The sequence below is a fragment of the Thamnophis elegans genome, chromosome 4 (assembly GCF_009769535.1).
Source record: "Thamnophis elegans isolate rThaEle1 chromosome 4, rThaEle1.pri, whole genome shotgun sequence".
Classification (NCBI taxonomy): Eukaryota; Metazoa; Chordata; class Lepidosauria; order Squamata; family Colubridae; genus Thamnophis; species Thamnophis elegans.
Genome location: NC_045544.1, coordinates 100,741,591 through 100,768,237, shown reverse-complemented (window position 1 = coordinate 100,768,237; position 26,647 = coordinate 100,741,591). Strand labels below are relative to the sequence as shown.

The following is a 26,647-nucleotide window of genomic DNA, read 5'->3' as shown; positions in this document are numbered from 1 at the left end:
ACATAGACAAATAATTTGCATGAGTTGCATATGTTATAGACTTTGGTTCCGTTTCAACCAGGGGATAGCTAATCAGTTTTTATATGAAGAATGTTTGACATCCCTACAATAATATACTTCCCTCTGGTGGCTGTTTGGAAGACGATGCAAATCAACTGTAATGGAATATTGCGTTGACTCTGGAAGCAAGTTGAAAAGTACTATCAACCCTTTTCTTTAAAATCACCTCTAATCACTACTGGTTTCATTTTATAACAACATGGTTAAAGTGGAAAAAAAAACAACCCCAGAAAACGTGTTATTCAGACTTCAGTTTTTATTTTTAATTGCAATAGCTTCCAGGCCAGGATTAGCATCATATCATGCTAATATAAACGAAAACAATTCTGAAAAGACAATTTTTAAAAATAAGTTTCCTTCCATTCTGCAAAAAGGGTATTAATTTTTTCTCGTGAAATTGCTTTTTAATAATCATATATTACATTACAAAAAACCAGTATGTATAATTTGGAAAGAATTTATACAAGTATTTGCCTTAGAACTGTTGTAACACATACAATTTATAATTAGTAATAGTAACCAAGAATTTTACAATTAATATCCTAAAATAATCACCCTTTTTGCATTGATACCAAAATGAAAAATAACCTCAGTAAATGGAATGGTGATATGGAAAACTGATTTAAAATCAAGACCTTTATTCAATTGATATGCACATGCTACTACCAAGGCAGTCAAATCCTGGTATACCTACTTTTTTGAGGAAAAAAAGGAAACATTTGGCATTTAAACACATTCATGTATTACAAAACAAATAAACAAGTTAAACTGAAACAATCAAACTGGGCAAATATCTCAGAGTCAATGAACCATGTGTCATTTCACATTTGTGAATAAAAGGCAAATGGAGTCCTTAACATGCTGTCTTTTGTCTACAGATGGGAAGAAGTAGAAAAGCAAAGCTTCAAGGTAGTATATGGGTTAGAGCCATCTGTAAAATGCAAAAGGAAACTCAAGAGTTAGAAAAATACTATAACTTTTACTCTTTAAAATAGCCTGGTCGATCATGAAATTATAGTTTTAAACTAAAGTGATACAAACTGAGATGGAAAATAGCAAACTACTTTGAGCTAATTTTCTGTAAACACAGTTTTATAGAAATATGAGATTTAGAGAGATTTTTTTTTTTTTAGAGATTTTATTGTCATTTATAGGCCGCCCTTTTCCCTGAGGGGACTCAGGGCGGCTTACAATTCGTGGGAAAGGAGTGCAAGACAAAACATGAAATAATATGTGAATAAAATAAAACAATAAAACACAACATTCATTCAACATTCGGGTGGGGCGGATGAAAATCTTATCCCCAGGCCTGACGGGATAGCCAGATCTTAAGGGCTGCGCGGAAGGTCTGGACGGTGGTGAGGGTGCGAATCTCTACGGGGAGACCGTTCCAAAGGGTCGGAGCTGCTACTGAGAAGGCTCTCCTCCGCGTAGTCGCCAGTCGGCACTGACTGGCGGATGGAACTCGGAGGAGGCCCAATCTGTGAGATCTGATGGGTCGAAGGGAGGTAATCGGCAGAAGGCGGTCTCTCAAGTACTCAGACCCACTACCATGGAGGGCTTTATGGATGGTGAGTAGCACCTTGAAGCGCACCCGGAGATCAACAGGTAGCCAGCGCAGCTCGCGGAGGATAGGTGTTATGTGGGCGAACCGAGGTGCGCCCACTATCACTCGCGCGGCCGCATTCTGGACTAGCTGAAGTCGCCGGATGTTTAGATGTTTAGATGTTTATTGGCATTTATAGGCCGCCCTTTTCCCTGAGGGGACTCAGAGCGGCTTACACTTAATAGGGAGGGAGTGCAAGACAGAACACGAGAAAAAAGAAAAACGTGAATAAAAAAAAATAAACCAGTAAAACACAACATTCATTCAGCATTCGGGTGGGGCGAGGTTAAGGTCTTATCCCCAGGCCTGACGGGATAGCCAGATTTTGAGGGCTGTGCGGAAGGTCTGGACGGTGGTGAGGGTGCGAATCTCCACGGGGAGATCGTTCCAGAGCGTCGGAGCTGCAACTGAGAAGGCTCTCCTCCACGTAGTCGCCAGTCGGCACTGACTGGCGGATGGAATTCGGAGGAGGCCTACTCTATGCGATCTGATGGGACGCAGGGAGGTAATTGGCAGAAGGCGGTCTCTCAAATAGTCAGATCCACTACCATGGAGGGCTTTATGAATGGTAAGTAGCACCTTGAAGTGCACCCGAAGATCAACAGGTAGCCAGCGCAGCTCACGGAGGATCGGTGTTATATGGGCGAACCGTGGTGCGCCCACGATCACTCGCGCGGCCGCATTCTGGACTAGCTGAAGTCGCCGGATGCTCTTCAAGGGCAGCCCCATGTAGAGCACATTGCAGTATTCCAGCCTAGAGATCACAAGGGCTCGAGTGACTGTTGTGAGGGCCTCCCGATTCAGGTAGGGCCGCAACTGGCGTACCAGGCGAACCTGGGCAAATGCCCCCCTGGTCACAGCTGACAAATGATGGTCAAAAGTCAGCTGTGGGTCCAGGAGGACTCCCAAGTTGCGGACCCTGTCTGAGGGGTATAAATTTTGACCCCCCAGCCTGAGTGGTGGAACGTTGGCCAAATTATTGGGAGGAAAACACAACAGCCACTCGGTCTTGTCTGGGTTGAGTACCAGTTTGTTAGCTCTCATCCAGTCCCTAACGGCCTCAAGACCCCGGCTCATCACGTCCACCGCTTCATTGAGTTGGCACGGGGCGGACAGATACAACTGCGTGTCGTCCGCGTATTGATGGTATTTTATCCCATGCCTCCGAATGATCTCGCCCAGCGGTTTCATGTATATGTTAAATAGTAGGGGGGATAAGACCGAGCCCTGCGGCACCCCATAAGTTAGGGGCCTCGGGGACGATCTCTGCCCCCCAATGAGAGCAATTTACCTGCATTTTTTCACAACTACATTTCTGTCACAGAAATATCACATGAATACAACATTTAAAATGCAGTACCTTCTTGCCAGGAAAATGCAGTATTTTAGTTTGCAAATAAAACTACCAATGCTGTTAGGACAGTTGTATGGGGTAGATCAGTTTATTTCTAATACTAAGTTACTGAGTCTTTGAAATGGACCACGTCATAGGTTTAAACAGTAGGTCACAATTCCTTAGGAGTCCGTGAGAAAATCAGACGGAAATCACAACTGTGGGAGAGCTTGTGCATCAAAGCTGAATCACTGTCTAGACAAACTGGCACGCCCAAGCACAAATGAGAGTAAGCACAGAGGGCAGTCTGATATCTTAAACAGGCAAAGAGGTTCATTGGCAATACTTGGTCCTGCTCTGCCTGGATTAGCTTTTTCAAGAAAATTGGATTGTTTATTTCTAATTAAAAGGTTGCATTTTATAAATTGCAAGATTCTAACACTGTTTTGTTTGATATGTAGATGAAAATGGAATTAGTAAAAATAAATAGTATACCTTTCTTTCTGCTGAACACTAATCCATTTTCACAAATTAATTTGCCATTTACACCACCAAGTTTACAAATTATTCGACTATACTGGGAGAACTGGGAGATTATTCTTTCTCAGTCAAGCTAATCACTTACTACATAGGAGCAAAATTTGTTGTTTGCCACTGTTTTAGACTTGGATGTAAGTGTAGGCATCTTTATCATAATTGATAATACAGTAAACAATTACAATTCTATTTGTATTTATCTGATAAACACTATGCAAGTATGTATGTGTAAATTTATTTCTAATTATTAAATTCTTAATATTGCTTTATCATAATTGCTAAAACAAATAGTATTATAATTGCTGAAGCAAATTTCTCTAGCTACTGGATATTTAACCTGCTTTCTTAACTAACGTTTAAGATATGCGCTGAGGATTTGCAGCACTCTTTTCCCAATGTAAACAACTAGACCAATACAGAACAAAATTACTACCCTCTCCCAAGAAGGTCCATAAATAGCTTTCTTCGTGGTGGCTTGCTCCCTCTCGTAACATCATCCCTACAGAGATAAAGTTGATCACCACTTTGACACTCTTTTGAAAGGCCCTGAAGACCTGGTTCTACCAATGGGCCTGGGGGCAAAAGAGTAATATAGAGCCCATCAAGTGGCAGGTTGATTGTTTCTGCTGGGTTGGATGGGCAGGGGAGGGTTATTGCTTCTATATTGTTTTTATACTGGGTTTTATCTTTGTAAGCTGCCAGGAGTCACTTAGAATTAGTTGGCTAGCCATATACATGATCATAAATTAGTCAGTGAGTCAGTCAATCAATCAATCAATCAATCAATCAATCAATCAATCAATCAAACAGATTAAAATGCAGTAGGCCCAATGGCATTATGAATGCTAATTTCTGCAAATTATACTTCCCAGCCCAACATTAAGACATCCTCAACAAACATGATGTGAAGATTATTTCATAGTGATACTTACTAGGCACTCTTATCTGGTAGTGATTTAGTACTGTAAGAGCTTCCACTGCATCTGTCTTGCATTCCCATTCCATGAGACCAGAAAGTGTGTTAGCTGATGGTGGCAAAACAAAGAGTTAAAATGTTTTGTTTTGCTTTATTATTCTGTCAGTATCATTTGCCCAGGTTTTTAAAAATATTTTTTAAAAGAATATGTGAAATTGTTTTCTATCACATTAAAGGCATATTTAATTCAATAATAATCAAAAAAACTGCCCATGAGAACCCCATAAGAACACCCAATCATGTCTAATATTGACTAACAATGTTCTCCTTCAAGTAATATTTACTTACGTTTTGGATCAAATACTTTATATTTGATAAAGGATAGAACTTCATGATCATCACACAACTGTAACAAAAGGAAAACAAAAATATGGTTGCTAAACAGCAAGACTCAATGCTAGAGTGATTCACAGATACATTGCTATGAAGTACTTCCATAAATATCATGGCTCCCCTATTGAAACAACAAATATTGAATTATTATAATGTGTCAGGGAAGAAATATAATAAATTAAAAATAAACAATTTCAGATAATCCTTGCTTAATGACCATTCAAAGTTATGGCAGCACTGGGTCTGAAGTAGATGCCTGGCAGCAGCAGCTGGCTGAGGCTACTGAAGTACAGCTTTCTATTTCAACTCCTATGCCACCAGCACCGAGAAATGCTGCTGTGCAGGGCAGTCAAAAGGGCAGAGATGAAGGTAGTTAGGTAAGGGAGTTCAAGGGATGCAGTCCCTGAAATTCCAGTAAGGATTTATGGCAAACAAGGAGATTTGAAGGACTGGGGAATAGTATTGCAATCAGACTGGTAGCTAGAGGATGGATTTTGGATGGCAATATCATTTTGAAAAAAGGAGAGATTGCAATCCAGACAGCGCTCTTTGTGAGTAGACAGTAGAAACCATAATTTTTGCACTCAGTTTTAAACTGAATGACTGAAAGTCGAGGCATTTCAATCAAGCTCATAACTATAATGTAGCCACAATTATTTGGACACAAAGTCTGATCAAGCCTCATTTTTAAAAATCATTTAAAATCAGAGAAAAACATTTAAATTTGATTACTAATATAGAATGGAGCAAAATACTTTAATCATATATTTTAAATTATAAAGGCATACTGAACAATATTTGTGAATAATCGATTTAAGAATATCTCCATTATAGATAAGACTATCCTTAAAATATGTTATGGAAGAAGAACAACTGAGACCGATAGCAAAGTAGATTTAAAATTGACAGGCTACAAAATGATATGTAAAAAAGATGTAAAAAGTATTAGATTTTGTAACCTGATTATTGTTTAGAACCATGGTCTATTCTTACCTTTACAAAAGTCTCTTCAGTCACACATAGGGGTACATTATAGTAATGCAATACACAAGAAGGTGGCCGGATGATGTTCCTGGATGCTTGGCCAGCCCTTGGAAAACGATTGTTCTTGCTCATTGCAAAGTCTTTATAACTGCTTGTCCCATCTTCCAGCTCAAATATTTGACTAGGAACAACTGAATGCTGCTTGGATACACTGCAATTAAAAAACAGACAAGAAAACTCCCTTCATATTTAAATCAGAAAATTTTACTTATTTAACCTGTAAAATTTAATTATACTCTAATATAATTTAATAAATTGATTAACCTTCCAATTATTGCAGTAAAATATTCTTTTATCAAATGCATGTACACTGAGAGCTTCTGCACCGGAAACAAATCACACTTGGTCAAATACAGTATTCTATTCCTATTCCAGTCCATTACTCTACTCTACTCTACTCTACTCTACTCTACTCTACTCTACTCTACTCTACTGTAATTTATTTACTTTTCTTATTCTTAATCACCTCTCGGAGAGATGCTCTGGGCAATGTACAATACAATGAATAAAAACATTAAAATCAGAATAATTTAAGATTAAAAAGTTTTAAAAATTAAAAAAAATAACATTATAAAATTTCAAAAGGTGACATATTCCAAAATTGGGGGTGGGTGGGTTAAGTTGTTGTTAAAACAGGGTAAGTAGGGGTTTTCATGGAACCAGCTAGCCCCACCATTGTGTGGCACTCTGCGTCTTGTACACAAGATCACACAGCCAAGTTCTGACCACTTTGTGGAAGATCAAAAGATTGGGGGCTTTCATCACCTCTGAGGGCAGGATGTTCCACAATGCAGGGGCACCTGTAGAGTAATTGGACACCAGCTCTTCCTAGACTCTGCCAGTCAAAATTCTTTGATAGACATGGTCTGCAGCATATTTCCCTGCCTGAACAAGTGGGATGGGGTGATGTGATGTGGCGAAGCTGGTTCCATAGATAACTGTTCTTGACCCCCCTCTTCGCTCGTTCACAAATGACAGACAGAACTTCAAAGGAAATATCTTTATGAGTCCTGGCTCAAGCTGGCTGCGAGCCAAAAAATAAATGTAGATAAAGTCTCTGGCAAAAAGTTACACAGCAAAAGCAAAAACAAAAAGCTCTTACAGCAAACCAGATTTACAGAAAGCAAATCACTTATCCAAGTGCCTCTTTGAATCTCGAAAAGATGAACCACACACGACGAACGACGAATGTTGACTTCTGCAACTAAGGCGTGGCACCATCAGTCTTTTATCTGCAGAAGACGACCCTAACGAGCAACAGCTGCTCATTATTCCTGCATCCCGACGCAACTCACAGCAAGCTTCTGCTGAGTCACAACAGGTAACCTGGCCCTATGCCATATAAGCTTTATAGCTGGCTACCAATACCTTGAACTGGACCTAGAAGCAAACTGGAATCCAGTGCAGTTCACAGAGCAAAGAACATTATGTCTGCCCTTCTTATAGCACTCAGTATGGCTTGCAGAGCCGCATTCTGCACCAGCTGAAACTTCTGGATACTTTTCAAGGATAGCCCCAAATAGAACATATTGCAACAGTCCAATGAGGAGATGACCAGCGCATGAGGGACAGAACACAAGGCCTCTGTCCTGGAAGAGGCATAACTAGCACACAATGTGGAGTTGACAAAGGTCCTCCTGGCCATGGCTGCCACCTGCTCATTGAGCAGGAGCCATGAGCCTAAGAGAACCCCAAGGTATGCACCAGATGGCCCAACCTCATCCAGGACCTAATTTGATAAACTCCTGTATACAGTGAGGTCAACCCACAGACGCTGTTTTACCAGGTTTCAGTTGAAGTTTCTTGTCCCCTATCCAGACCCCTTCCGTGCACTGTGAAAGGACGTCCACTGCAATAAAGACATATAGCTGTGCATCATCAGTATAGTGGTGATACTTCATCCGGTCCCAGTGGTTTAGATGTAAAAAAAAAAGTGGAAGGAGCACTGACCCATGGCACCCCACAAAGGAGGGCCATGAGCTGGATCTTTCATTCCCTATTAACATCTACTGGGACCGGCTTTGGAGGAAGGAGGTGAACCAGCACAAAACTGTGCTGCCTACGCCCAATTCCCTAAGTTGGCGTAGAAAGTTACCATGGACAATGCTATTGATAGCCACAGAGAGGTCAAGAAGAGCAAAGATGGAGGCACCACATCCATCAGGCTCCCACCAGAGATCATCCATGAGTGCAACCAATGCCATACCTGAATCTGAAACCTGACTGAAAAGAATCCATTTCCAGATAATCCATTCCTCCAGGACCCTCTGGGATCGCAAATTAATGAAGAGTCAAATCGCATTTTGTAAATGTACAAAAAGGGATTTTCCTTAAACTAAATTAAATTCTCTAAATCGGGTTAATTTAACACATTTTATCTTATATTGGTATTGATATTAAAATAAAAATTGTGATGCACACCTACCAAACATTTAGTCTCTTCCCAAATAATTTGACATTATTGAGATATGTAACTGCTCTTTCAACAGCATATTCATCACCCATTTCCACTAATGCAGTGCCTGGAATAGTCTTCATAAATTTCACCTGTAATATTTTAAAGTATACATAAATTAAGTTTAAAAGATGATAGGACATTTTTCAATTTCAGTTGGAAGATACATAACAATGACTTGTCTTCAAAGATATTTACTGTCCCTTTAAAAAGTCATACACAAACTTTTTCAGGCAAATGGCTGCATTTAAACTTTTGGTGATCACTTGAATGCTAAAAAACTGGGTGAGATCAATTCAAAGAAAAGCTTCCACTTTAGTGTTAATGCAATTATTCCATTATACTATAATAAAATCACAATTCAATTTAACAGTATTCAGAGGCCACATGTCTGGTTTTGGTGGGGTAATTGTAATGCATTTCTGCTTTACAGTCACATTGCTAGGGATTTAGTTTACCTTTTCAATATTTCCATACAAACAGAACAAGTTGAAGACTCTTGAGCAATTCATCTTTTGCTGGTGCAAACCACTGACCATGACAACAGATCCTGAGGGGCTTCCTCCATGCATGTAAGATGAGGAGGCTTGGGGAAGTGGATAAGCAACAAGCTCTGGAGTATCCCGAGATGCCATTCTATACCGATTTGGTAAAGGTAACAGAGGACCATGTGTTCCTAAAGAAAAAAATACTCCCTAGTTAATAAGTCTCGAATATTTAAGTATACAATGCATCAACTAAATATAGCATTACAAAATAACCACAGCAACACGTCTTATTTAGTGATGTTTCATTAAATAGTAAAACTAAGTTTTTAATAATACAGGTAATCCTCAATTTATGACCACAATTGAGCCAAAAATCTGTATTACTAAGCAAAACAGTTGTTAAATGAGATGTGCCATATTTTATCTTTTTTGCCAGTTGTTAAGTGAATCATGAGGTTGTTAAGCGAATAACGCTTCCTCCACTCTGCTTGCTGGAAGTCAGCTGGAAAGGTTACAAATGGTGATCACACGACACAGAGACAGTGCAACTGTCATAAGTACAAGCCAGTTGCCAAGTGTCCAAATTTTAATCATGTCATCATGGGGACGCTGCAATGATTGTAAGTGTGAAAATCGGTCATATCACTTTTTTCAATGCTTTTGTAACTTCAAAAAACCACTAAACAAATGGCTGTAAGTTTAGAATTATCTCTATAAAGGTAGTCTGTGATTTACAATCATTCATTTAGTAATATTTGAAGTTACAATGGCACTGAAAAAAATGACATGACCATTCCCTAATGGAATGTGTGGAACAGAGATGGTATTAAGCAGGTTCTGACCAGTTCTGGAGAACCGGTATCAGAAATTTTGAATAGTTCGGAGAACTGGTAAATACCACCTCTGACTGGCCCTGCCCCCATCTATTCTCTGTCTCCCAAGTCCAAGCTGATTGGGGATTCTGCAGTATCCTTCCCCTGGAGTGTGGTGGGAATGGAGATTTTACAGTATCCTTCCCTTGCCACACCCAGCAAGCCACGTCTACAGAACCAGTAGTAAAAAAATTTGAATCCCACCACTGGTGTGGTTGACCTTGGGGAACAAAGGGAAAAGATGCTGTCTAGGAAACAATCAAACAAGAGAGGTAAGAGCCACTACTAACTTAATGGTCAGAGAATGAAACTTAGTAAGGATTTGCCCTAATGATCAAGCATTTAAAAATGGATGATAGGAAGTCTGCATCTTCAGATTTGCAAGATTCGGTTAATGTGGCCTTACAAAAAAATAGAATTAGTCTGTCTAGTCTTGTTTCCTATCTGGTTTACTTGAGAGGACTGTCATCACATTTACAACTGTCCCAGTGTCCCTGAGGTCATGTGATCAAGGTCTGCGTGCCTGGCAACTGGCATGTACAGGGCGGGGCATAACCTTTTCCTAGGGGGTCACAGCAACACTTGTAATAACAACACAAATAATTCATACACCATTCGAAAGCCCATCAAAAACTGAGTTTATTGACACGATTTAATAGTCAGTATGACCACCATTAGCCCTTCGAACAGCATTCAAACGAGGTTGGTAAGAACACAACAAATCTTCAAACAGTTCCGTTCGATTTTCCAGATTTTTCAACACAGTTTCCAAATTCATTCTCAAAGTTTCAACCGAATATCGATTTTGACCTTGCTCCTGAATCATCAGAGCTTCCACTTCATCCTTAATTATGGCCCCAATGTTCTCTGCCAGATTGAGATCTGGCGAATTTCCCGGCCAGACGTCATTGCCCCAAAATTCGACATTGTTTTCCTTTAACAATTGCTGAGTCGCATTTGCACGCATGCAAGGAGCTTTGTCATGAAGAAAGACAGCCTCACCAACCACCAAGACATTGTCTGGATCACTGAGAAATGGAATGACATTCTCCAATAAAATTTTCTCACGAAAATAACTGCCATCCCAGGATTCCCCTTTATCCTTCAAAACCCAATGCAGTTTCTTGGCTGTGAAAATGACGAAAATCCCGATGCAAGTCGGATTGCGAACGATTTGTCGATATCGTTCATGTTTGGCGATGTCGTCGACGTCTTTAGCCCAAATTCGATCGTTCTGGAAATTCGGTTTTCGAATGGCATAAACGAAGAATTCGTCAGATGGCGCCAAATGAAGAAAATCTTCCTCGGTCCATTCAGACAACCAATCGCACAACCAAAGCCGATCTTGAACGTGTGTTTGAGTTTTCAATGGTTTGCAAATGACGTGGAATGGCTTCAAACCTTCTCGTTCTCGATATCGGCCGATTGTCCTTTGATCAACTCGTTTTCCACGAATTTGAAGGATTTCTTGGGCCACTTTTCGGTTTCCTTTTCGTTGTTTGCGACTGCCAGTTGCAATGATGGCTTTGCTTTCTTGGGACAGTTGCAGAGGACGCCCTTCTCCAAATTTTGTGAAACATTCTTGGGCTGTTTTGTTCCAATTATCAGTAACCCAATCCGGATGACGTTTCAATTTGTTTGCAATCCATTTTCGATTGATAAACGTCGCTCCAGCATCGCGAGCCTCTCGAAAGGCAATGCATTTTATTCTGTCAATGATCCTTTGTTCTTCCGAATCGAATTTTCCAGCCATTCTTAAAGCAAATTTAACATTTAATAGCTCATTCAATTCAGTTTTTTATGGGCTTTAAAATGAGGTGTCGCGGAAGTTGTAAACTGCTGTCGATCTTGCTGTGACCCCCTAGGAAAAGGTTATGCCCCGCCCTGTATTTACAACAGTTGCAACACCAGTGAATCACTTGATCACCATTTGCAACCTTCTCAGCTGACTTCAGACAAGCAAAGTAACTAAAAGAGTTACCATGTGGCAAGATGGGTGGCTAATAAATTTCACAAATAAACAAAGCCAATGCAGGAAGCCAAATTTGCCTAACAACTGTATGACAACTGCACTGCTTACCATTGGAACTACCAGTTCACTGTTGGAGGTTATAAATCAAGGACTATTTGTAAAGCAAAACTTGCAGCTTTGATTTTGTTCCTTGAACCTATTTAATACTCAACAGCAATGTTCCACCATTTTTTAAAAAAACCCTTACTTTTAAATAATATAAAATAAAACTTATGGCTTTGATTCCCAGAACCTTTTTAATATACAGCAATACTACTGAATAATCTTGTTAAGTTCAAGATATGTTTCTAACTGAATTTTAATTGGCAGTAAAACGTTTAATAGAATGCAGAACTTGTCTTTTTTGAGAACCAAATCAAAATTTGACACCGGTTACTAATATATTTTAGTTTTCAAGGCTCTATTACAAAGGACTCATCAATCTATCAAAACAGAACCCCATTAGGAATTTTTTAATTACTTAATTAAAATAATACATTTTCTCCAAAAGCTCACAAGGAACAGTTAATCTTGAAAAATCTGTAAGATCACAAACCACAAGATTCAATCTGGTGGTAATCACCATATTTTATCTATTTTTAAAATAATAGTGTTCATAATAGTGTTCCATTGTGATAAAATGTGCAACCAAGAATTGTGATGGCTTTTAGAAAAATGAAAGCTAAAAAAACACCACAACGACCAATCCTAAAAACCTAGTAAGTGGCTATAATTTTTGGATAAAAACATTAGCCAGGGAATTGTAATAAGCTGAACAACTTCTTTAACCTAAAAATAAAGATTATCCCTTCTATGTAGCAATGTGAGCAATTTCTTTCATGCAGAAGACACAGATAATTGCAGAAACAGGTGTGTTTTCCGTATAAAACCAGAGATTTATGAATATTTTTTATGAAATTAAATTCATAAAAAAGGAACTTACCATAGCCATCATGTCTAAATGATGAAGGATGTTCTCCCAAAATAGCTTGCCTCTGTCGGCCTTTCCCTCTATCTAAAGAATAAGAGAGCATTGATTTTTTTAAAGTAAAAAACCTCTCAAAATATTAGAATTTTATTAACTAAAAAATATATATTTTCTGATTAAAACTTAACAGCAGCTCTGTTAGATCTGATCACATGTCCACCAGTCAAATATTATATTTCCAACAGTATGGTAACCAGATATTTTTAAGGTTATACATTTGCATATTTTGGTCATTTAGTCACTTAGACTGATTTGTTCTAATACGAAAATACGCCAGAATTATTGTTAGGACACTAGAAATATTGTTGTTATTAAAATCACATCCAGAAATATTTGACATTTTAAACTTAAGAAAACTCTACAGATGTCTTAACACTACAATTACTCTCGTAAAAATCAAGCTGTAAATGCAGTACTTTCGAAGGACAGTACCTGATTCACACTATTAGCTTCAACAGCAGCATATTTTCAAAGAGGGCTTCTTTTCAAGAAGTTTCAGCATAATCCAATAACAACCTGTATTACATGGTTTCATAATCAGTTAACAGAGGATCATATTTTTTAACATACATCAACAGCTATTAATGGGAAAGTGCTGAGAAAACTATACATTGCTACACTATTATTATACAATCTATATTATAATGCCAATGAAAATCGAACTTTTAACAATGAGACGTTTTCAGCAAATTTCATTTTATACAAGAATATAAAGTTAACCAAAGAGTCAACAGTATTGGATGAAAGCAGAAACCAGTATCAACTGTAATGGCATTTATCATTAATGTTTGCTGATTGTTTTATTACATAATTTGAAGTGTCAATTTTTTAATTGATTGCTAAACTGTGAGAAATAAGAAACAGCAGTAAAGATAGATAGTATTTCAATGAGAAAATATCTATGTTTTTACATGGAGCCTATTAAAATCAGCATGGGTTGTAAACTCAGCTTTGATAATAAAAAGCTAAAAGTTTGTTTCCAAGGCCCACAATTTTGTTAGGGCAACTTGTTAAAAATGAAAACATTAGAAAAAAATGTAAGTCCTCAAAACAAAAGTGAGGAAGAATATTTTTGTATGTCAACTACATACATAAATTTCACATGGATTACTTTTATTTATTTTGGTAAAAGATGAATAACTATGAAATAAGGAAAATGCCTGCTAATAATATCCTGTTTAATATTTAACTGATATTGAGATATTAATATGAGCCAGTGGTTAAGGCATTAGTTCTAGTCCCACCTTAAGACACAAAGCCAGTTGGAAAGTCACTCTCACAGCCTTAGGAAGCAGGTAATCACTTCCAAAAAACCTTGTCCAGAAAATCCACCAATGATCCACCACCAATAATTTCTTCATATATATTTATTTTTTTAAAAATGATCATTCCTCAGAGACACTGCAATTGATTCTGTACTGAGCACTTCTAAGATCCCTTCCAACTCTGGGACTCCTAAAGCATAGAAATAAAAATTGCAACATCCTTCCTACTAAAACATTCACTAGATGTTGGAGAATTAAAAATTATTTCTGACCAACAACTGAAAAGGAAATATGAATAAGATATGTTTAATGAAAAATGAAGATGCTGCTACTCTTGATAGCCATGTGGTCATTGACTAAAAACAATAGAGAGGAAAACGCAACCCATAGGTATGTTATATTTGTCTGGTACATATTTCTATGTAACTATAAAGTATGCATTGGTACAACTGCCCTATTTCCGTACTCTACAAAATAGCATTAACAGGATCTATATTCAATACAACTGACAAGATTTCAGGTAGCAGATTTATACAGTATTAGGTTCTTGAGTGCAATGCTGTAACACAATACTCTTGTTGAAAAAAGGAGAACCAAACCGGTTCAAATATTCAAAATTATCTGCTTAATGAAAAACGTAAAAACTCCCAAGTTATGCTTGATTTCTGGTGATTTCATGCACATATAGCTTTCTTGTTAACATGAAAGTGGTCTCCTCTTGCCACATTCTGGGTTTATTTTGTTCAGATTTGCAGCCCAGTCTAAACTGACAGATCCCTATGACAGTACTGTTCCCACCAGGCTGCTTAGCTTCAAAGCCTAGATAAGATTAGCCAACTTTGCCAGATAAATTATAAGTCCAAAATAAATGAGTAATTTTCTATATTAAGGAAGTTGCCCACTCACTGGCAATTGGTTTATTGCTCACATTATGTTCTCTGATGATTCATTAAAATTGATATAGACAGTAGCTTTTATTAACTGTTATTTATCAGAATAAAACCTATAATTGTCTATCGACAGAAAATGTGGTGCAGGTTTTTCCATTACAATTTAAAGTAATGCTACATACAGTCTTCAATTTACAACCACAATTGGAAACCGAATTTCATCACTAAGCAATGCACTCATAAAGTGAAATATCACGTGACTACATCACTTGGCAACTGTAATACCAGCACTCAATTAACTGAGAAACACAGGTTAAGCAGAGGGAATCCCAGGTAAGGAGTGGGGGTGGGGAAGGCCTGGCACAAGCCACACAAAAGATGCAATGTGGTGCAAAACTGCAGTTGCTCTTAGAAGTCTCAGCCTGTCCCAGCAACATGATGCAAAGCTACTCCACTTGGCCCAGCAGCACTTAGGACAATAGGGGTATTGCCATTTCTCTCACTCACTTATCTCCTCCCACCATCTATACTCTTTGGGCTACTGTATGCAAGGTTGGTACTGGCAGTTTAAGGCCTTCATCCCAAGGCACACACCCCATTCACATGATCCTTCGGAAAGCTACCTCAGGTCTCGCGAGAATGGACGCATTATTTGGAGAGGCAGGAACGTCATTCTTGCCCTAGTATCACCCTCTGATGAGAAGTACTACTGCACAGAACAACCAAAGAGCATAAATAATGAGGAGACAGGTGAGTTGCAGCATGGCTACTGTCATAAGTGTGGCTGGGCTACCAAACCCCCTAATTTTTAGTCACGTGACTATGGGGATGCTGCAACAACCATAATTTCAGGCATGGGCATCCATTTTTTCAGTACCATCATAATTTTAAACGGTGGTTGAATAAATGGTTGTAAACTGAGAATTAGCTATGCTACTATGCTAAGCAATTATGTGGGTGTATTTAAACAACAAAGTTCACATATTCAAAGATATCTCAGTGCCACATAACCAAATCCATTCTTGAGAACTGAAATAATGTTCAAAAACAGTTAAAAATAAGAAACAGGACTTGCTATTCAAAGAAAAGTCAAATGTCACAATAAACATGAAATTTTTGATACTGTGTTATTTTCCTTCAAGGAAAGAGTTCTTATTTCCCACAGTTTCATTTACCACAATAGGCCACAGTCCCTAAACAGAATCTGAATTGAATGTGTAAACTTCGTATCTTAGTTAGGTTATCTAGTAATTTGAAACAAAGTTTAACTTTTACCATAGCATTGTGGTTGAATAATCTGCTAACCAATAGCATATCCCACTTATTAACTTTTTACAAATACTTAATTCTTATTCCAAAGCCTACATATTAATAGTACATGTTACAATCAAAGCACTATCTATAAAATGCAACTTTTAGATAATAGTTAAAAGGCAAGCCAGGGCCTAATATTAATAGTACATTTTCCCAGTCAAAATACTATCTAAATAATCCAACCATGAGGTAATTATTTAAAAAATCAAATCTTGATTCATGTTCAAAATTTGCTAAATACTCTACCTTGATAGGTTTTCCAACCTCCTGCTATTAATGCCTAAATTTTCAAAAAGTATACACAGCAAATTATACAAGTCATTTTATTTTTAGGTAGTTATGATCCTTTAGACAACATTTACATTGGAAAACCTATCTTACATAAATCCAAAACAATTGCCACAATGTACAAGACAAAACAAGATTTGGAGTCTTCCATATTATATTGTTTTGTTCTAGGGATGTAAGACAGGAACCATGTGCAAGCTGATTATAATGGGTACAGTCTACCATGGTATTCATGACATGAAATCAGAAGTACTGTAAGTATCCTTCTTGACATGGGTTCCTTCTTGGCCTAAATAATTAAGTATATCACCAGGGGACTCTAGTGTTGAAAGTTATTCTTTTCCAGGATTACAAAGCTTTAACAAAAGTTCCACCAGCAATATTTGTCTTGCATTAAAGAAACTGTCTGCATATGTATATATATGTATATATGTATATGTATATGGTAGATACAATTACCCAAACACTTACCTCGTCTGCCCAGGTATGACTTAGTATAATCCCAACTATCATTGTCATTTCGAATTACATTAAGTCGAGTTGGCTGTCAAGATACAAGCAAAACAGTGAATTTTAATCAGTGCTTTTTCTGCTAAAAAAGAGAGAGGTTTAAGAAGATATAAACTTTACCCTTGCATATTCAATTTTTAATGTACAGCATCCTGCATATATATCCGCTCCATTGAGTGCAGCTTTTGCTTTCTGAGCACAAAGAACTGATTCAAACGTAAGATATGTTAAGGATCTTTAGTTAGTCTTTAAAATACAGCGATAAAATATTTCAGAAAAGAACTCTGTAGCTGTGCTAGAAGTCACTCAGAATCCATTTACCATATTTTTCAGAGTATAAGACAACCTTTTTTCCTCAAAAAAGAGGCTAAAAATCTGGTGCATCTTATACACTAAATACAGCATTTTTTGCCTCCTGAAGCCCCGCCCCCTTCACCAAAATGGCTGTGCATAGCTTTATGGTGGCTTTCAGAGAGTTCCTGGGGGCTGGAGAGGGTAGAAATGAGCAAAAAACTGGCCGCTTCTTGCCCCTCCCCAGCAGCACTCTATAAGCCTCCATAAGGCTATGCATGCAATTTTTTTTGACAAAAAACTAGCCCGTTTTCACTCGTTTTTGAGGGGCCCCGGAGCACTCTGCAAGGCCCCCCCCCAGGTTATTCATGCCTTTAAAAAAAACGGGCCTGTTTTCATGAAAAACGGGCCATTTTGGGAGGTTTGCAGAGTGCAAAAACTTTTTTTTTTCCTTTTGGAAAGCTCTTTAACTGATTGATGAGAATTACATTGATCAAGCGCAGTGCCAGCAGAAACAGTTTTAGTTCCTGCAGATTGTCAGCCATTTCCTTCTCCAGCACATGGATAAATACACCTGGAAATATCTACTTACCTACCTACTCTCTCTCTCCCTACTTACCTACTGTATTTCTCTCTTCCCTCTTCTTCTAGCTACCAACCAACCTACTCTCTCTCTCCCCCTACCTATTGTATTTCTCTCTATCCCTCTACCTAGCTACAGTATTTCTATCTCTATTTTTCTCTCTCTCTATTCCTTTATGTACCTACCTACCTACCTACCTACCTACTCTCTCTCCCCCTACCTACCTACTGTATTTCTCTCTCTTTATCTCCCTCTCTCTCCCTCTATCTGCCTACCTACTTTTTTTTAGAATTTGCCTCTTCAAAATCTTGGTGCGACTTATACTTGGTTGTTAATTTTAATTTAATTTTTAAAATTTTATTGTAAATATCAATTGGGTTTTTTGAATACTTTACTAATGTCCCTTTTAATTTTTGTAATATGTATTTTCTTTTATGTTGTACGCCACCCTGAGTCCTTGGGAAAAGGGCGGCATATAAATCCAATAAACCTCAAACCTCATACTCTGAAAAATACAGAAATTGGGTACTGACAACAGTAAACCTAGATTTGCTGGTAGATTTCTTGTTGATTTCCAGTTGTTTCTAAGTTGTTATCCATACCAAGAATGAAATGACTTTCAATGTACATTATATTACTAAGGGAGAACTTGTGGGGTGGTTTTCTTTTGTTTCTTTGTGAACAAATTAAGCTATAGTCAATGTGTCACACTTCAGAATTCATAATTCTGACAAATTTGAGAAGTCATAGTCTTTCTTCTAAATTTAATTTTATGCATTATTTTTTCATAAGCTGCAAGGCTATTTATTTAGGCCTACAAAGGATCGGATCCATCTCGATCTCACTGCCAAAATAAAACTGTTCTACAGAACATTCAAGGAATAATTTATGGCTGTTATTTCTGTCTACAGAGATTCTCATTCATCCAGGTCATGGTTGTCCCAAAGATGCTTTTCCAAAAGGCAACTATATTTTCTTGCGGTTATTTTCTTTGAAAACATTTCACTTTGCATCCAAGAAGCTTTAGTTCAGCTCAGAGAAAACACCAAGAAAGTTCAGTTGTCTTTTGAAAAAACATCTTTGGGCTGTTATTTATATTGGGACTGGCACTTGTCTGTAAACTACTGCGAGTTGTTCTAATTCAGTGGTTGCATAAATGCAGAATAAAGGAATACATAAATAAGTTTTCTGGTAAGTTCCTGTGCTACAGCATAACAATACAGTACTGAAATTGGGTAACAAAACGTTTGCAATAGAACAAACCAAGCTCAGAGAGCACCAAGGACTCCACAGTTCAACACTGAACTACTTATTTCTCTTCTATTAGAAGAGTAAAAGGATATTCAACCATGGCTTGTATTCCATTTCTCTTGAATATGACAATACGTTGTACTTTCCCAACAGGATTGCATACTGTATACAAGACATTCTACAAAATAAAGCAGATGTTTTACCTTACAAGATAATTCAAAATGTTAACAAATAAAAATATATACAACTATTAAAAAGCCATTCTGAGAAAATACTGTAATGCAATTCGAAAAGAAAGTTTTAATTCAGTTTTGCTATACATACTTTAAATAATTCGCATGCTGCACTGGTAAATATACAAAGTTAGTATGCTCAATATTTGTACCATTTATAAAGCAGAACAAAATGAAGGGAAGGATTATTTCCTTTCCAAATTATTGTGAAAAATGTTGAACTAATCTATTATAACTTTATCACCATTTATTTATTTATTTATTATGCTGCCAATTACACCTAGAGGTGACTATAGGCAGCTCACAACTAAACAAAAGCAACAAGATAAAAAATTTAAACATTAAAATAATACATGTTAACATTAAAATTTACTTTAAAAAATAACAAAAATGGCAAGGAAGGACACAAGATGCATATAGAGAGGAATGTGGGATCTTAATCACCTCCAGTATGATACACCCCATCACAAAGAAATTACAAGACTGTTCTTGGAAAAGTTACAAGATCTAAGTGGCAATATGTTAAAAGTATGTACATTTATACTGTATATATTTATAATATCATGAGAACTGAATTCAACTAAAATTAAACAGAACTCTACTTCCAAAAGCAGACTGGCCTGGCCCCCTGGGAAATTTTTCCACAACTGTCCTCATTTCACATAACATTACTGAATCATTCATTTTCCACAAGAAAACTATGATTTATACTATACTTTCCCAGTGTTACAGAACAAAATATACTGAAAAGAACACATGCATTTATATATGAAGATGCTTTCACATTCAATATAAGCCAGAAAAAACAATCTTAGATCCTGCCAATGTAAAAAATAGGCAAAAAGGCACAAACTTGCCACAAGCAAGCACAGTATAGGACAATCTAAAGATTCAAGTATTTGAGATTTATGCTGTAAAATAGACATACCACAGTAATTGGATATAAAGGATTCTGAATTGATAACAGCAGAACTTTGTTCCCACCAGATGGGTCATCAGTGTTTCCTGGACGAGTTATTCTTTTGCTTGTAGAATAATTGAAAAATGCTTGCTGTCCTGCTATGTATACTGGCTCATCTGCTGCAAAAGTAACACACTTTTTGCCACTTTCAATATCCTCATATTCTACCAAAGCTTGGCGTTTAAATGGCATCATCATCACATAACTACAGGAAAAAAACACCAAAACGAATTAGTTCATAATATAATTCAGCAATTAAACTAAAGCAAAACTTATATAACTTAATATAAAAATTCTACTGCCAAATGCACAAAAAAGGCAATTTCATTTCTTAAAGTCAATGACAACTTTGAGTATAACATAAACTATTAAATTTAAATTATATCTTTCAAATACCTCTTAACTATAAGTAGCCTATGAAGAATCCTCCTAAACATTTTGTTCTTTATTCAATTTAGAAAAATAATTCAGTAGGTGACATGTTCCTCAGTTTTACATTATATCCAAACATGCCTTGATTTTGTAGATTATTTGGAAATCATTAATCATAGCTTTATCATTCAACTCTATTGACCTGGTCTATGGATAATATTATACCATAAATACGACGATCTTTATTTTACAGCTTGACTAGATCATGTCAACAAGATATAAAAAAATGTCTTATCCTTTTATATATATATACAGCCACAGCAAAATGCAGTTTTCTATCATAACTTTTAAAAAAATCATTAAACCTACCATATGGTACCAAATTTTTCAAGAGCTTCCACAAGGTCTGCCTCCACAACTGACTCACAAAGACCACGGACATGGACCACAGGAGAAACGGAAACTTTGTGATGACTGCCTCCTGCATCCTAATAAAAGCATTTTAAGTTTCTTTTTAAATCATACTATAAAATATATTGTGAATTACAAAGTTACAACTTACTTTCATGTTTAACAGTATATATTTATAACCTAAATATGAAATACGGAACTATGTCTAAATTTACTTGTTATAACAGAAATTTTTTCTCTAAGTCTAGCTTGAATGTTAGCTACTTTAAGATTTGCCTTTTTCTCAAGTAATGGCAATTCTAAATGTCCATGGGAAGATTAAACAGAAAATAGAGAAGGGAAGGGACTATGGTATGAAAGCCAATATTAAATCTCAACTTTACATTCAAACAAACTTTAGGTTATTATTACTTTTCCAGTTTAAAGGTATAGTTAATTATACATTACTTTAATATTACTTGGAAAGAACAACAAAATTGTGAAAGACACAGGAAATTAATACACTGTAATAGTCAGAATGCAGCCAGAATCTTAGCAGATAATCTGAGCCATTCAAAGACGAACAATTCTCTGCATTTCTTATTCAAAGTGATAATCAGTAAATATTATGTTTACAATAATATTCTCTTGAGTAACTTAAATTATTACTGCCGGGAGGTCTATCACCAAAAACAAAATAAATGATTTTATTGTAATAAAATATTTTCTACTTTTATGAAACAATGTATAAAATTAAGTTGTTATCAGAATTTTAAGCAAAATATTCATATATATTAAATGAAAAGTTAGAAAATAGCTGTGTTTAGAATAGAACCATTCATGGACCCAACTTTTAAGAAAATAGTTTTCAATACATTTTTATACTTTAAAATCTAAATGTGAGAGAAATTATATTTGTTTAAAATATGAACAACATTTCAAGTCAAGAAATAATATTGAATTAGTTTGAGATTTGTTCTCTGAAAGTAGAAATGTTAGCTCAGATAATAGCAATAGCACTTAGACTTATATACCTCTTCACAGTGCTTTACAACCCTCTCTAAGCGGTTTACAGAGTCAGCATATTGCCCCCAACAATGTGGGTCCTCGTTTTACCCACCTCAGAAGGATGGGAGGCTGAGTCAACCTTGAGCCTGGTGAGATTTGATCTGCCAAGCTGCTGGCAGTCGGTGATCAGCAGAAGTAGCCTGCAGTACTGCACTCTAACCACTGTGCCACCAAAATTCAATAACATACTAAATAAGCCATGGATAGAGCTATTTTATTTGCTCAACAAAAGAAGAGAATGAAAATAATGCTTATTTGTAGATAAGCTATATTAATTTTAATTAATTTTCAAATAATTCGTTTTGGAATTAAAAGCATTTGATTACATATTTCATTACTATCAACTAAATTATATAGTGAAACAATTTTGATTATGTAAGAAATAAATTTACATCAACACTTTTATGCTTTCAGACACTGCTGCTATTATTATAAATGCTTCTCTAATTTACAATTATAGGTTGTCCTTGAATTACAATTGAGGCCAACATTTATGTTGCTACGTGAAAATATTTGTTAAGTGACTTTGCCCTATTTGACAACTTTTCTTGCCACAGTTGTTAAGTGAATTACTGCATTTATTAAGTTAGTAACACAGTTAAGTGAACCTGGCTTCCCCATTGACTTTGCTTGTTAAAAGGTTGCAAAAGGTATCACATGATCCTGGGATTCTGCAACCATCATAAATACGAACCACTTGCCAAATATCTGAATTTTGATCATGTAATCATAGGGATGCTGCAAAGGTCGTTAAGTGTGAAAAACAGTCATTAGGCACTTTTTTCAGTGCTGTTGTAATTTTGAATGGTCACTAAATGAACAGTTGTAAGTTGAGGACTACCTGTATACTGTACTTTATCTGCAGGATGGGCAAAACAGCATGACTGTTGCTTATGTGTAGAATTATGCAGTTAACATATACTTGATGTACCCCTGCAGTTTCTTCACTATAACAATATTGCACATGTTTGAAACTTACCTGGTGATTTGTCTTGTTTGGTTATTGCTTCAGAATATACAAATACTGTACTCTGGAATTCTATGATTCAGGCTAGTGTATATTTCTCAATAAGAGGCCTGTTTCTGACAGTGAGGCATTAAATTAATTCCTTATCCTCCATTTCGGAGAATGGCTCATTCTTCTTGCTAATGTTTCACATAAGCAAATGACAACAAGTAAAGCAGTTCCTGAATTATTTCCAGAATCTGTACTAGCAATGGCCATGCTGTATTTCCTTCTGAATTGTAATGTAACGTAACATCTTGCATATCCTCTGATCTATCCAACATCATAATAAAGTTTGCAGACGACACAACTGTGCTGGGACGAATCAGCATACAGGGAAGAAGTCCAGAAGGTATCCACATGGTGCTCAAGAAACAACTTACATCTAAATACTAGTAAGACAAAGGAGATGGTGCTAGATTTCCGGAAGCACAGAGAGGAACCTGCCCCACTGTACATCGATGGGGGCTGTGTGGAGAGGGTTTCTTCTTTTAAATTCTTGCGAATGCTTATTAGTCAAGATATTATTAGATCTCACCTGGAAAAACAACACGTCTCTGGTTATTGGAAAAGCCCAACAGAGACTTCATTTCCTTAGAGACCTGCGAAAAAATCAGGTGGAACAACGTCTGATGACCCCTTTCTATCGGTCCACCATAGAAAGTGTCCTCATATATTGTATTACAGTATGGTATGCTGGTTTAACAGCTACGGACAGGAAGGCACTACACAGAGTGATCAATTCGGCACAAGAAACCATTGGTTGCCCTCTGACACCACTGGATGATATTGCCAGATCTCACTGCTTTAGCAGAGTAAGGAAAATACTCAGAGATCATTCACACCCTGGTCAGTGTCTCTTTGCACTTCTACGATCAGGCAGAAGACATCAAATTATAGCCAGCTGAACAAACAGGTTTAAAGATAGTTTCTGTCCTTGGGCTGTGAGACTTTTAAATACAAACACAATCACTCCATGCACACACTAGGTTTTTTTTTCTTTTTTCGTTTCTGTTATAATTTTGCACCAGTGAGGTTAAGACTAATTTCGTTGTATTTAAGTACAACGACAATAAAGATTATACTTATATGCATGTCTCCTCTTTCCTTGTGTTGCACCTGTATATGTGAGTACTGGGAGTATGAGATAAGCTAAATGTACAGGTTTGTATCACAGGACAAGGGGAGGGGGTAACATTTTAAGAAACTTTTCAGTTGCTTTTCCAATAGCAATGCTCGGAAAGGATTTGATCAGGGTCTTCTTGAGCAGCTCTAGGATGGATCTGGACTATTTTCAAAGTAGATTTTATCTTGCTGACTCTCCTCCAAATACCAGTTAAGGACCTATTTTATTTTGTTTTTGAGCAGTTAACCCTAGTCGATAAGACAAAATTTCAAACCCCTGTCTGCTGAGTTAAAAACTGTAAAAATGAAAAGTGATAAATTCTGTAGTGTAATCAAGATAACGATGGCCAGGTTGTGAGAATTCAAGCTAATCATAATTCAATCAGTAACATACAGATTTTTTAAAAACCCATATGTCAGAATGATGAACAGAACATATTGTAGACCATAGCTTAGATAAACTTAACTGAAAAGTATTTTGCAGTTGAAATGCCATATTTTGAAATCTGAAACAGCCAATATAACTCAGATAATTCTAACATGATCCCAATTACTTCAGGTATTTTACCATGGTCAAACATGATGAGCTCTTCGTTTCTGGGCTCAGAGCACTTCCAATACTGTACTTTAAAGCCAAAACAGTATGGCTATAATATAATGCACTTTGAAGCTGATTTGTTCTGCATAAACACATTGCGCCACTGACTTGAATGGCTTTGCTATAAGCAGTATTATCACAGATTTATTTATAAGTATGACATATATACAGGGTATATACATACCCTGTACAATACTGCAGGAAGAGATGAAAAATCCCAGACGACTGTAATATATTCTTGTCCTAATCTATTATTCTCCCATCCCACAAGAGCACAGACCTTAGTACAAAGCTTAGTTAGAAAATATAGCTGAAAATAGAACTCCAATAACAAAGGGGATTGCAACAGTTATCTGCTTCGAATCCATTCTTAAGATGAATGAGGGAAGGAAAATAAACACGGCGGAATTTGAGATACTGAGGTCCAGGATTAGACAAAAATCTCAATTTTCATCTCCTCAAAATTTGAAAGCGATGGTAAACATTTCATTTATGCCTAATGCAAGTTCCCAATTTGTGGGACGCCGAGAGACGGGAAAGGATTTAAGTATGCTCGGCTGGTGAGTATGCTTAGCCCGAGGATAATTTGGAAAGAAAGCCTCTCTGGGATCTCAAAAATCAAGATGGAATATAAGACTGAAGACTTCCACCGACAACACACGGCTTATTTTGGGAAAATTGGGGGGGGGAGGGGGGGAAGCTAGGTTGTCTTTTAAAAAAAAGCTTAGCCCTTTCCAGATGTGGCTAGGATATCCACGACCCCCGGGGCGGCACTGAAGTGAATCCCTCAGGGACATCTGCCTCCATTCTCCCTGCCCAACCGGTGAGCAACGGGAACAAAAAACACAAGAGTGCGCGCCGCGCCCGCTTTCCTTACCCCTCCGGAGAAGCCCCCTGCGCGAGGGGCGGCCTTTTCCCGGCGGCTCTCGCCCTCCTCTGCCCCATACTCGATCTCCCCCTCTTCGGCGGCGGCGCTGGGTTTTAGCCTCTTTAGGCTCTCGTACGCGCCGTCCTCCTCCTCCTCATACTGTTCCCCAGAGGACGGGGAAGACATGGTGGTGGCGTCTTTGGCGAAGGGATGAGTGTGCTGAACGCACAATTGGCGCGCGAAAGGGGGTGGTGGACCCGAGAAGATTGGTTAAGTAAGGCCTGCCAGAGAGAGAGATGCCCCGGCACGATAAAAGACAAGACCACACCGCAGCGATACACGTTTGCCCACACAAATCGCAGCAACACGGAGGAGGACCAGTAAAAGCCCCTCCTCGAGATAGCGCCGATTCCTAGATTGCACATCGTGATTGGTTAGAAGGGAAGCTTCTCAGAAGCGCCTCAAATTGCGAGTGGAGAGCTGGAACGCTTATCACGCCCAGAATATAAAGACCTCCCCCACCGCCTTTCCCCCTCCCTTTTTTTGCAATGTAGGTTCTGTTCTGCCTCTGCGACCCGGCTATTGCGATCCCTTCAAGAGAAGCGCGGCCAGGCGGGTTGTTGTTTATCGCCCCCCTCCCCCTCTCCCTCTCCCTCCCTCCCTCTCTCTCTCTCTCTCTCTCCCTCCCTCCCTCTCCCTCTCCCTGTGTGTGTTTGTGTAAGCTTGGAGCAATAAGATAAAAGGTCACTTGGAAGTCAAGGGTTTTTTTATTTTTTTTTACAATGCAGCGTTGTATGTAATGCAATGGAACCAGGCAGCGTTGATGTTCTGCACTTTTTTAAAAAAGTAAGAGGGTCAAAAAACGTTGCTTGCCAAAATTCGGGAATATCAGTCCCGAATTTTGTGGTTATATCCAGATAAACCCGAGTAC

The 26,647-nt window shown here is 37.6% G+C and overlaps 1 protein-coding gene across 1 annotated transcript; it reads right to left on the bottom strand.

Moving 5' to 3' along the window:
- Positions 1 to 308: 308 nt before the first annotated feature.
- On the bottom strand, positions 309 to 26,072 carry LOC116508078 (heterogeneous nuclear ribonucleoprotein L-like). The gene is made up of 13 exons (XM_032216543.1): positions 25,726 to 26,072; positions 21,031 to 21,149; positions 20,257 to 20,494; positions 19,188 to 19,273; positions 17,091 to 17,187; positions 16,932 to 17,004; positions 12,659 to 12,730; positions 8,803 to 9,020; positions 8,315 to 8,436; positions 5,839 to 6,040; positions 4,801 to 4,858; positions 4,469 to 4,561; positions 309 to 991 (listed from the first exon to the last, which is right to left on the bottom strand). Exons 1-13 carry the CDS (start codon positions 25,900 to 25,902, stop codon positions 933 to 935), a joined length of 1,614 nt encoding a protein of 537 aa, XP_032072434.1. The 5' UTR covers positions 25,903 to 26,072; the 3' UTR covers positions 309 to 932.
- Positions 26,073 to 26,647: the final 575 nt, after the last annotated feature.

Bases quoted from the DNA above. Each gene is read 5' to 3' on its own strand.
- LOC116508078 (XM_032216543.1), bottom strand. From the start codon at position 25,902: ATGTCTTCCCCGTCCTCTGGGGAACAGTATGAGGAGGAGGAGGACGGC. The intron at 20,495-21,030 runs GTAGGTTTAATG...TTTTTCCTGTAG, and splicing joins GAAAAATTTGGTACCATATG to TTATGTGATGATGATGCCAT. The intron at 6,041-8,314 runs GTAGGTGTGCAT...TTTTAATTGCAG, and splicing joins GGGAAGAGACTAAATGTTTG to TGTATCCAAGCAGCATTCAG.